This window comes from Mytilus trossulus, chromosome 9 (assembly GCF_036588685.1).
Source record: "Mytilus trossulus isolate FHL-02 chromosome 9, PNRI_Mtr1.1.1.hap1, whole genome shotgun sequence".
Taxonomy (NCBI): Eukaryota; Metazoa; Mollusca; class Bivalvia; order Mytilida; family Mytilidae; genus Mytilus; species Mytilus trossulus.
The window spans coordinates 63,559,398-63,572,353 of record NC_086381.1 but is presented as its reverse complement, the minus strand read 5'-3'; the positions used below and the strand labels follow the sequence as shown (position 1 = coordinate 63,572,353).

Genomic DNA, 12,956 nt, shown 5'->3' with positions numbered 1-12,956 from the left:
TTTATTATCATTACTTTTCTCCAAGGGATATTGTTAAATACACATTAGACACGAAATATTACATAAAACACATTGTACTTATTACTCTTCAAGAATGCAAGCTTATGATAGCACAATGTAATTAGTGGGATTACAGTAATAACATAATAAACATACGATGCTGTGCTGGAACGATTACCAATGAGACAACAATCAACAATAAACCAAATCACATCGCCGTACGACCTTCAACAAATGAGTAAAACTCATGTACCGTTTCAATGTAAAAGGTATCGAGATAACAAATGTAGGACAATAATTCAGATGGAAAACCAACGGTTTGATTATGTACAAAATAATACACGAAAAATAAATGAGATAGACAGCAACCATACTGACGAATGTGACGGGATTAAATTTCAATCTTCCGCCAAACCTGGGATATTGTTATAACAGCCCTTCATAAGAACAAGATGTAAATAGCAGTTGGACATTGCTTAACTGAACTCGGATTGAAACCAAGCCTAAAAATCAAATAGATAAACACAAAAAATATAAATAAGCGATCTAATAGCACTCGTATTTTCAGTAAGCTAGTTTAAAGCCAATTACAGCTAATATATAAAACCGTATGTCTCCCAAACGTATTTGTCAATCAGTACACATCCAATGGATTTGGTGTAAATACGCAATAAACAGTATGAGACAAGCTTAAACTTGTTGACTTACATAATGATTTGAACTCAAATGTTTACAGCAATGTTATAGAAAAGGTTAACGAAAAGACACAAGCGAAACAAACGGTCTTATTTTGAACAATCTGTTTTCAAAGTTTCTAGATGTCCAATATTATTTTAACCATTTTAACCATGACTGTCTGGTTCTTCGTGTGAACTCTAACTTCAGAAATATATAAGAAGGAGATTCGTGTGTATGAGATATTGCAAATTACGATGCGTAGTTTTAATGTCCTCGTAAATGACACCACGATCCATCATTCGTCGCAACTCGGCTGATTCCGTATCTCAGAATAGATGGAGAATAGCGGAGTCACCCGAGGGTTGCCGATTTTCATGAGAGTAGCGGAGTCACCCGAGGGTTGCCGATTTTCATGAGAGTAGCGAAGTCACCCGAGGGTTGCCGATTTTCATGAGAGTAGCGGAGTCACCCGAGGGTTGCCGATTTTCATGAGAGTAGCGGAGTCACCCGAGGGTTGCCGATTTTCATGAGAGTAGCGGAGTCACCCGAGGGTTGTCGATTTTCATGAGAGCAGCGGATTTACACGAGGATTGCCGATTGCTGGGCCATTACAAATGACGATACAGAAACATTCCCATCAATCAGCACCATTTCTGATTTGGAACTTTATACTTTTCATCATAACAACAAACATAAAGACAATGACCTTTTTTTTTCATTCTACAAAAACTATACAAAATAGTAATTACTTACTCTCAAAATTATGAAGAAACCAAAATGTTGGGTTTAGCGTCAGGTGGGAAAGCAGCATTCTAAAAAATATGTTTTTAGTGATGACAATCGTTTAGCCATATGTCAAGCACTATCAAAATAACACGATCTGACACTGAATTTCTACACAAATAATAATATAAACCTTTTAAAGGAGATATGGTAGGATTGCCAATGAGACGGTTCGCCAGAGTTCAAATGAAGTGAATGTAAGCAATGACAGGCAATCGTTCGTTTTTATTAATTTCTCCATAATCAAAAGAGAAAAAAGTCAGCCTTCGTCAAGATACCTTTATTGGGTCTTTTTTTAAATTTTAGTGTAAGTTAGAGCGCATATATAATAATAATAATAATAATAATAATAATAATAATAATAATAATAATAATAATAATCTTTATTCGAAAGCAATACAGCTTATAGAATATAAATATTACAAGTATTCAATTACATCAATGAAATATATTTACATTTAAACAATTAGACAAATAATCATATAAGTAAGTATACCCATATAACTACAGCAGAGTATGATGAAACAGAACACATATTAAGCATTTATAATGATTAAATTAATTACGTGTCTTCTCGACCAGAAATAAAAACTTCCCTAAATTGTTAAGGCAATAATAATCTATTGACTTGACATATCAACGATATAACTTATAAGGATAAGGCTTTAGAAACGGGGAAATGCGAGGATCTGCAAATTGTTTTACATGATTTACTCCGGCTTACAATCGAATTCATATTTAAATTATAAAATTGATTCTGATAATAAATGTCATACTTTTTATGTTATTTATTCATAGACAGAAACAAAATAAAAGTCATTCCACAATTATAAGCCGGAGTTAATCATGAAAAAACGTTGATGACGTTACGGTCACATGACAAAATTATGTTCATGAGCTGATAAACAAAACACTGTCAGCCAATAAGTAGACGGCCCGGTTACATTCAAAATCAAAATATTTGACACTAACGGAAGCTATTAAAATGAGATTTGACGATAAAACTTTAAGACTCATTAAACGCTAACGGTGTCTAATAATGGGCGTATGACGGTTGACTATAGAGGGCATTTACCTCGATCTGATATGTCCATGCTTACAGCAACTGAATTTAAACTCTCTATTAGCACAAAAAAGTATGCATTCGTTCACTTTAGACTATTTTCAAAGAGCTTATTTGTTTATCTACTTGTTTGTCGATGTTAGTTAATTGGTTATCACACTCATTCTCTTTTCGTAATTTTAATTTAGAAAAGTTTAAATAGGTGTTGAAAGTTTAATTGATCGTGCGTCAGTTCCGGTTCTGCATCTTAAATGTGTTTAATTAGTGGTGTTTCTCTTCCAGATGGTAATTGTTTCTAAATGCAAAAGCAAAACATATTTTTACCACAATGCAAATTGATAATCATCCCTACATGGGTCCAAGTTTTGTTGAATTGAAAAGTGATTTCCTTTCAGTAAACACCAGTTTGCAGTTTAAATGTAGATAAACAAAATGTTGCTGCTGTGAGATTGTACGTTCTGGTAGTATTAGGAGGGTCTGAAAGGGGCTGCTTTTCATTTTTGTGTTTTTAATTTTTAAAGTAATGTATCTCTTAACTTATTTTGCGAATTAAAACCTATTCATTATATTTTAGCCCCAAATTATTCTGTAGTCTTTGTTTGTGTGTCCTCTTTTTTCTATCAACGTTTTGTTTTTGGTAGCACCATGTTTCTGTAGTATTCGTTCATCAGTCTGTAACCCAATTCAGACCCTCTTTTAAGCATTACACAGATTGACGTAATAACATTTTTGTAATCTCAGATTATCTCATCGTTTATAACGTTACATCGGAGGAATCAAGTACACCTCGATAAGGGACGAATTAGTTAACTGTCAAATTAAAAATATACATTTTGATAAGACCTCATTTAATTTAACACGAACGTACAATGCGAAATATATGTCGTCATAAATTGAGACGGGGTTTGAATAGTTATGTTTGAAACAATAAACGTAATAAAATGAGATGCCATCATGCTGTTTGGATAGTACATTTTTTAAAAGGCGATATGTTCGCTCATCGGTGTCACATGACAGGGGCCATTGGCTGTCAAATTCATAATCCCCGATTTGACTCAAATTCTCATATTTTATTTATTTTACTGAGTTTGTCCAATTTGTAAAGACTCGAAACACACAATTTACTAGGCATGGGGTTGATAATATGTATATCGTTTCGTTTGAATTTCAGTCTGTACGCCAACTAATTAACTATCGAGTTGACTTCCGAGTGACAGTCATACAAGCAATATTTAGACGTAACTATAGATATGACAGTCATACAAGCAATATTTAGACGTAACTATAGATATAACTAGATAGCGAACTCGTGCAATTGGATTTTTCTAGGTCTGCTTAATTTCAAATTATAGATAAATGTATGTAAATCTTCTTTTTAACCTGTATAAAAAAAAAAAAATTTTCAAGGTCGAATCAAATAATTAAAGGGTTTACCTTTGTTTGACTTTCAATGTTTACATCCGTTTCCTTTTAATAACCGAACACGCATAAAGTCATGCGTAATCCATTTCAAACCTGAAACTTTAGTTTGTTAGACGAACGAGCATTGTGATATTGAATCTTTATCTTCCATATTGGCAACGTTCTTTAATGCAAAAGAAAATAGGAATTGTTTCTGTGATGACATTTATCCTGGGTGGGTTCGGACAAAATAGCGTGTCCCCCTTTCATAAACAGTTAATATATTTTGGTATTCTGCGCTTGTCATAACACCCACTCGAGTTTCAATTTCGAAACGACTATACTTATAATAAAGTAAATTGATACACTTGAGATAGTCTGTCAGAGCTTCAAATAAGCTGCGTATTTGCGTAATGACGCAATAAAAAATAATTGAAAACCCAATGCAAATGCCCATTGCAGCGTTCTAAAACCCAGAGATTTACACTGTAAGCTTTACCAACCGCACAATCGTATTTTTTTTAAGTATATAAAAACGGATGTCATCTTGATCAATATACAGTCGTTCGGAAAAGGAAATTAAGATTTCAGTTTCAAAAAGGTTCGATGATAGTTACTGTATATAAAAAAAGAAGATGTGGTATGATTGCCAATGAGACAACTCTCCACAAGAGACCAAAATGATACAGAAATTAACAACTATAGGTCACCGTACGGCCTTCGACTATGAGCAAAGCCCATACCTCATAGTCAGCTATAAAAGTCCCCGAAATGACAATGTAAAACAATTCAAACAAGAAAACTAACGGCCTTATGTATATAAAAAAAAAGAATCATAGCGATGTGATGATTGCATGTGTGCTTTGTATCGATCTGGTTCAAGTCCTTTTAGAATGATTTTTACAGTTTGTATGCACATATCGTGTGCTGTTACACCACTGTCCCAGGCTCTGTGAGGGTCTGGAGCCTGCAATTCAGATATATTTTGGTTTATTGACAAATCAAGTCGTTATTGGTGATAAAAACAGCCGTCGTGAGCTCGAGCGTATGTTGACGCTTTTGTAATTGGGATTGCTGTCTAATATATAGAATCATAATAAATCCCAGGATTAAAATTTAATATTTGCGCCAGACGTGCGTTTCGTCTACAAAAGACTCATTGACATGAACATCCAATTATCTTTAAATCGTCTTAATTGATCTGTGGTTGATTTATGGTGCATTGAGTGCTTCCCTTACCCTTTAAGATATATTTTGTTTTTGTTGTTGCTTAACATTATCACAATAATTCTATTTAGCTACGATTGGTGGTATTATAACTGTTTTGAACAATAACGCTCCCCACTATTCCTCGCACCCCGCGTATCCGCCCGTTACTATACATGTATTGTTTAAGGAATTGGGAGCATCAACACAGCCTCTTTTTAGGCTAAGAAAGAGGATGAAAGTCGTCAATGTTGAGAAAAGTTTGATGGAGGACGATTGAACTAACTCGAGAATTGTTTCGAAAAATTTGAACAGGATTGCTTAGTTTATACTTTTGTTCACAGATATGTGAATTAGGGTTTAAAATACTGAAACACTCATCTTTCCAAACTTCTCACACAATACATCGTCTCCCACCTCAAATCCAACTTTTTCTAAAAACATCGCCATCTACATTAATGACTAAACAGACTTGTGGTGTGGGAGTTAAATGATGGGGTCAAGATAAGGATTGTTGGACAGTTTGATTATAATGATTTAAGTTGATAAATAAGATAAAATTAAACCACATCGCTTTAAATCGGTTCTTTTCATCCGTTACTTTTTTCTGTAAATTATCGAATTTATTGATAAATGAGTTCAAGCCTGGTAAACGTGTTTTGGAAAAACCACATCAAAAACGTCACTCAATAATGTAAACAGATAAATTAATCTTTGCATTTTTAGATTATACTCCTTATCAGGTGATTAATAACTTTGTTTTATAGGTAACTGTACTTTCTTTTTCCATGCGTGAATTATTCCAATTCAACATGTCGTCAAGAAAAGGAGAGGTTAGCGTCTTTTCTTCAAACGCAAAAGACGCCACGTTTCGTCACATCATATCCTAGTATTTTATTAACGTATCAGGGTTTACAATTTTATTGTCTGTGGGGGAGTCAGTTATTTTGGACTTCATATTCGTCACCATCTGTCGATAGGCCGGGTTTTGTTTCGCTTTACAAATGGTACAAAACCCTAATTGCGTTTTTAGGGACAATGCAATGTTCATTTTTTCATCCCATATTGAGCATGACTTCTTTAAGTTGTCACCATGCAGACTATGATATACATTTCCAATACCCCCCCCCCCCTTTTCCTAAAATTACTTCGTCGAAATGTGGATTTAACGTTAACTGAGCACAAAGAAACAACAAAAAACACTTAAAATCACGTTGGTCAACTTCAACATATGTACATACGACACATTGAAATAGACCAAGTGCATCACATATGCATGTAAACCCTAATTCAGATGGAGTCCAATCAAGCTGAATGCCTAAAAAATGGGGTGTTTTTTTCATACGCGGCCTATATCTGCAAAATATTCAGTTTTATTTATAATCTGAAAGAATGTCTGTTATATGGGATCAGTCATTGTCCTTGGACCGCTTGTGCATTGCAAAATCGGATCCAGAAGTCTTCATATTAAAGGGGGAGTGGGGGCACTTTCTGCCATAAGATGGGACCCGCTTCAGTCTTGATTCAGTGATACTCTATCTAAGCCACCGATAATTTTTTTCCACGAAAGAGGAGGAGCCTGTCCGTCCGCATCCTCCCCCGACTGGATCTGCATGTGAATCGTCACTTCAGTAGCGTTTGGGTCTCGCTGTTTTGTTTATAACTTGCTTATTTTCCATTCTCAGAGGAACGTCTAGGACATGATACCAAAATTCAGGTTGGTATTGCTTTTCCATTAAAAAATAAAAAAATAGCGAACATTGAAAAATAAAATAAAATTATAACCTACTATAAGGACCATAAAAAGAGTTAGACCCAATAGTTGAAAATTAAACGTTATTTTTTCGACGAGCGGCTGAGCGGATAGAGTCTAGAATGATACCAGTTCATCATTTCCTCTTCGACATCTACAAGTGTCAGGATGTGCACATTTAGCCTCATTTGGTGGATGCCCCTTGAAACCATCCTTGAAAGAAGTAAACTTTCTTTTACTTGACAATTAAACGAGTGTTTTAAATAGTATGTCAAATTCAAAAGCGTACTTTGAGAACTTATTTCGATTTTCATACTAAAGTGTCTGTATTTTGACATTAAGTGTTGTTGTGACGTGACACTAGTAATCATTACCCTAATTTATTGGCTATAATACGGGTATTTAACCCTTATGATTAACGGCGATTACTGCATTTCATACTTCAAATTCGTGTTAGCTCTCAAGGGGTGCTCCGTAAAGGGAGAGATCTTCGTACATACATACATTGTACACATTCGTAGGCAGGGTATCCAGAGAGATCGCTGAATAAAAGGGTAAATACAGGAATACTCCGAAAATTATTTCCATGCAACAGGCATTCTGAGAAAATAGAATGGTTTCGGACGGTACAAACGGTTGTAGGAATAAATTTTTCGTGGTTTTAATAATTTTATATTTTAAATAACCCTTAAATCACTCTCCAGCTACCTAAGGTGACACATAATAGTAAGCTAAGGAAATATGACAGTGATTGACGGGTGTCAAGTTTCAATTTTTGCTTTGAAGATCAATGTATTAATACGATCGTAGAGGGTTTGGATGGGGTTAAATGATTAAAGAATAATGCCCTTAAAAAATGAAGATTAGAGAATAATGGGCCAAAAAATAGAAGATTAGAGAAAAAAAGGGTTAATTTTTGGAAGATTAGAGAAAAAAGGGGTAATTTTCTTAAAGATTAGAGAAAAAGGAGGTGAAAATTAAATGTTTACAGAATAACAGACCCCCCCATCCAGACCCTCATCGTAAACATTTAAATTTTATAACTGCTTATTTATTTTTGACAGATTACGTGTGGCATCATATTTACTATAAAATTACGTCGAGTTGGGATGAGAAAGACAAAAATCGACTGACAAATCTAAGCTCTTGAGAATGCCTGGAATTTGTCACATACACTTGCATGGCCGGGTAATGCCCCCCCCCCCCTTTACAGAAAAAATAATTTGTTGGTGTATTTATTTATTTTTTTCAATTATTCTGTTATATTTTATCAAACCTATTTCCTCTAATGTCTTTCCCTACACTAATTGTTTTTCTAATTTTATGAGCACTTGCTTTTCCCCATTTGATTACAATAAGTAAACAATAATTTATAGATTTAGACTCTCTTTTATAATAAATTCTGCAATTGTAATGTCGAATGTAAAGCAGAAAGAGCGCATCTAATAAGTTAATATGATACAGAATATTTGCTAAAAATAATTAGAAAAAAAGGGGAGGCTCAATCCCTATTCAAATATGAAAAAAAAGGAGTTCATTCCCAAGCTTGTTTTGGTATTTACAAATGCATACATAGTAAACTGTAGTTTCACAACATTTTTGCGATTCTTGCATACTTACAAACATCCCGTCAATTTTTACACGATGATGACTGCTGTCCATCATATTTTGACTATTTTATTTATTATGTCTGTTTAGTTCACGCATCATTGCCCAATTGCCACTGTTAACAAAGTGAGAGGTTTAGCGCTATAAAACCAGGTTTAATCCACCATTTAGATTACTACATTTGAAAATGCCTGTACCAAGTAAGTAATATGACAATTCTCGTCCATTCGTTTTTGATGTGCTTTGTCATTTGATTTTGCCATGTGATTATGGACTTTCCGAATAAATTTTCATCCGAGTTCAGAATTTTTGGGATTGTTTTGGGGGGACATATTTCGTAACGAGAAATACTCGTAATTAAAATTTGAAAGCATTTATTTATTTATCTTTTTGTATCATTTCCTCAAATCGCAATAATAAGACTGGCATTTGTGTTCCAATGTTCGATCAACAATGAATCAGGCTATATAACTTATGTGCCGATGTTTTGTAAAAGTAACATTGTAACATACATAATTTTTTAATAGGCACCTCAACAGTCCCTCCATGTCTCTTGCAAATAAACTGGTAACAATGTTATTTTAAATACTTTTTCCTTTATATTTGCTTCATATATACAGTTGTATGTTTAAATAAATATTAATAGAAGCAATCATAGGTCATATTAAAAAGTACAGGAAAACACTCAACTTTAAAATAACGATGTAATAGGTATCGGAAACACAAGTAAGAAAAGGGCAATTATTTTAAACATCATAAACGTTTTCAAATCGACCGCAAGGTCAAAGAACTTAACCAGCACATTCAAATCATGCTATCCTATACTCATGTTTATGATCTTTCAATTAATTCCTCATGCGGTTACGCGACAAAGCAGCAAAAGGCTCGTTTGACTTAGCTGGTGATCGAACTCAAGACCATCAGCACTCGAAGCGAGGATAATACAACTAAAGTAGACCACCGAGACGTTGACATTTATTATACCAATGCATTGTATATGTGGTTGCACTAAAATTCATATAGTGCTGTGACCTATTTGCAAAAAAGGAGCGAAAGATACCAGAGGGACAGTCAAACTCATAGATAAAAAATAAACTGACAACGCCGTGAATCAACAAACTCCTGAACTCAAGGCAAGCACCCTACCAGGAGACCACTTTTGTGTTTAATCTATTTTAAATTGCATATTTTAAGGTGGTACCTAACACTAACAGGGAGATAACTCTGTAAAGTCAGCTAATGTTTTAATTAAGCTTCTTAATGTTCAAATTGGTGTTTGTCAAACTGCTATATAACCAGTGTAATTTTTAATTTTTTTATATTTTTGTTAAAGGGTCAAAGTAAATACTTTGACATAATTTTATGAAAATTAAACTAGCCAAATTAATTTTAGTGAAAGTGTTGGGTACCATCTTAAGTACAAAGAAATAGGAATACAAAATAAAGTGGCAATATGTTCATGTGATACAGATAATGCCATGCTTGCATATTACATTGTAAAGGGGCATAACTCAAAGCAGTAAAAGTGATGCCACCCAAATTAAAATTGAACTGTGCTTCTTGATAATAAGCATTAAGTATTATATTTGGTTGAGGCAAACTAAAGTTAGAGAAATGAAACTAATTTTGGAACACACAGGAGGGTACAAAGCTACTTTTGCATAGGTACTATTTCTGTACTAAAAATCTGTAGTACTGGAAATTTACTTGTAATATTTAGTACTATTTCTTTACTTTCAAATTATTGTAATATTTAGGTACTTGAATTTTACAGTACTTGATTTCTATTAAATATTTTGGTACAGAAATAATACAATATTCCAAGTTTGAAAATCATAATTTTAAGAGATTTGAAATAGAAAAACTTTCAAAATGCTGAAAATGTAATGGTAGTAACCAAAAATCTGTAGTACCTAAATTTCAAGTACAAATTAAGTACTGTAAAATACAGGTACCTAAATATTACAACAATTTTAAAGTAACAAAATAGTACTGAATATTACAAGTAAATTTCCAGTACTACATATTTTTATTACAGAAATAGTACCTATGCAAAAGTAGCTGTGTAGCCAGATGGACAAGGGTATAACTTCAACATCCCCTTCTGCTGTGGCAGTGGCTTCAAAATTAGAAACTGCTCTATCTGTCTCATTTTATTGACATTTATTTGGATACAAAACAATAATATTTACAAACTTTTCTTCATCAAATTTAACAAACATTATCTTGAATGCATTACAGATCTAGTTTGTCATATAATAGCACCATCTATTATGTCACATGGAACTTTCTGACAATGCTATAGTTTATGTGAACACATGCTGGTATTCAGCTAAATTCTTCATGGACATTTTCTCTCGACACATGATTTACCGCCTTCTTCAAATTCCTGCTTTGAAATCCACATTTGTTGGAAGGAACCCTGCAAAAGTACAAATAATCTTTTACTGACTTTTTTGTTCATTTTTTTACATAAATAAGGCCGTCAGTTTTCTCGTTTGAATTGTTTTACATTGTCTTATCGTGGCCTTTTATAGCTGACTATGCAGTATGGGTTTTGCTCATTGTTGAAGGCCATACAGTGACCTATAGTTGTTAATGTTTGTATCATTTTGGTCTTTTGTGGATAGTTGTCTCATTGGCAATCATACCACATCTTCTTTTTTATATATTGTATGGTTTTTATCAAATTTCATGTTATATTGGTCATGTTGGTTGTCGAATATCCAAGCTAGAAAGCTAAATAACATTTATCAAATCAATGGGGTGTTTCATGTTATTAAGAATTAACCAAAAATTTCCATATATTTTAGTTATTCCAGATTAAATCTGGAATAACTAAAATATATGGAAATTTTTGGTTAATTCTGACAACTGATGATAATGTATGATTAATTGCTGTTGCAATAGAAATTACAAAAAAGTTTAAAATGCACATGTTATCATTATTATGATATTTATCTTGTCACATTGTTAAGATTAGTGCATTCATTTATGTATTAACAGTAAATTGCTGAATCTCATCAGTAAAATGTGAGTGACTAGGGAACTAATCATCCTCTGGTCTGAGACCACAATTGTCGTCCCTTGATTTTTGTTGTTCACGAAATAGTCCCTAGTGTTTACAGTGGGTTACTTGCCATTAATTTTAAATACCCCTTCCAAATTTATTTCTGTATGTTTAATGCCTCAAATTGCAAGAAAGGGGGTGAAATTACACATGTGTCCAGACTTTTTAGTTTTAAAGGAAAGTAGTGATTTGGTTGAGGTGAAAAATGTTAAAAATTATCACTTCGGAAGCTGTCAAAAGATTTCAAGACGCCCTAAACATAAAATTGTCCATATTTTGAGCTCCAGCCAATGAAGTTTTTTGTCCCAAAGGTATACACACTGTAAAGATTTCATTGAGAAAGCGCAGGTGGGAATTTTTTTAATTTTCATTTATCCTCTCAAAGAAATGAACTACCAAATAACTGTGGTCTCAGACCCTCTATTATTATAGAAAGACAGAAAATATCTTCTTCAGGTGATAAAAATGTATGGGGGAGGGGGGAGGAACACCCCTTTTTTGAGAATTAGTGCATTTGAATAGGGACATATGGTTGGACCTTCTAATTATCACATTCGGTCTTGGCATTTTGTATAAAAAAGAAAAAAAAGAAAAAGCAACAGGTTATTTCAGATTCCAATCCCATTAAGGGGAAATAACTCTATAAATAAAAGGGAGGTAATACTTACAAGAGAAGCCAGAATTGATCCTCCAATCCAGCTACTGAATCTTCTTTCTGCACTGCCGGTTGTTCCTGATATTATTTTCAATCTCATGCTCTAAAAGAAAAGAAGGTTAAACAATGAAAATAACACTTTACAAAATTTCATGCGTCCAAAGTCCCTGTTTTAGTTTCATTTATCAGGAACACTAAAAGCTTCAAAAGTTCAGTAGATACTATAAAAGGTTTTTAAATATGTTGGAACAAAAGGGTCAATTTTTTTGTAGTTCAGTACTGGAATCTTTCACAAAAGGGTAAAATTTCACCAATTTTGCGACTATGGTTAAATCTTGACAGAGTGGCAGGCTCGGATCCAGAGGGGGGTTCTGGGGTTGGACCCCCCCCCTTTTTTGACGATCAATGCATTTGAATGGAGACATGTAGTTGGAACCCCTGTTTGTCCTGGGTTAGGAACCCCCCTTTTTAAATGGCTGGATCCACCCCTGGAGTGTTGTAACATACTAAAGTGATCGTCAAAAGAGAGAGAGAGAGAACTGATGTGAAGTTATGCAAAAACAAAAAGATAAACAATAGTTCAAGAAACACAACATAGAAAACCCCAAAAGTAAACCCCAAAAACACCACCAAAAACCATAATCTCAGCTGATGCTCTGGAAGGGTATTCCCGTAAGCAGTTCCTTTAGTGAAAATACCTGAAAACTTCTTATAACAACAAAACATTTTCTCCGAACAT

At 33.7% G+C, this 12,956-nt stretch overlaps 1 protein-coding gene across 1 annotated transcript in view; it reads right to left on the bottom strand.

The window, feature by feature from the left end:
* Positions 1-10,630: 10,630 nt before the first annotated feature.
* LOC134683223 (actin-like protein 6B) overlaps positions 10,631-12,956 on the bottom strand; it is a 37,468-nt gene continuing 35,142 nt past the window's right edge. The window contains exons 13-14 of the mRNA XM_063542388.1: positions 12,231-12,320; positions 10,631-10,914 (exon numbers count right to left, since the gene is read on the bottom strand). Coding sequence (XP_063398458.1) covers positions 10,834-10,914; positions 12,231-12,320 — 171 coding nt within the window. The 3' untranslated portion in view covers positions 10,631-10,833. The remainder of the gene's footprint in view (positions 10,915-12,230; positions 12,321-12,956) is intronic.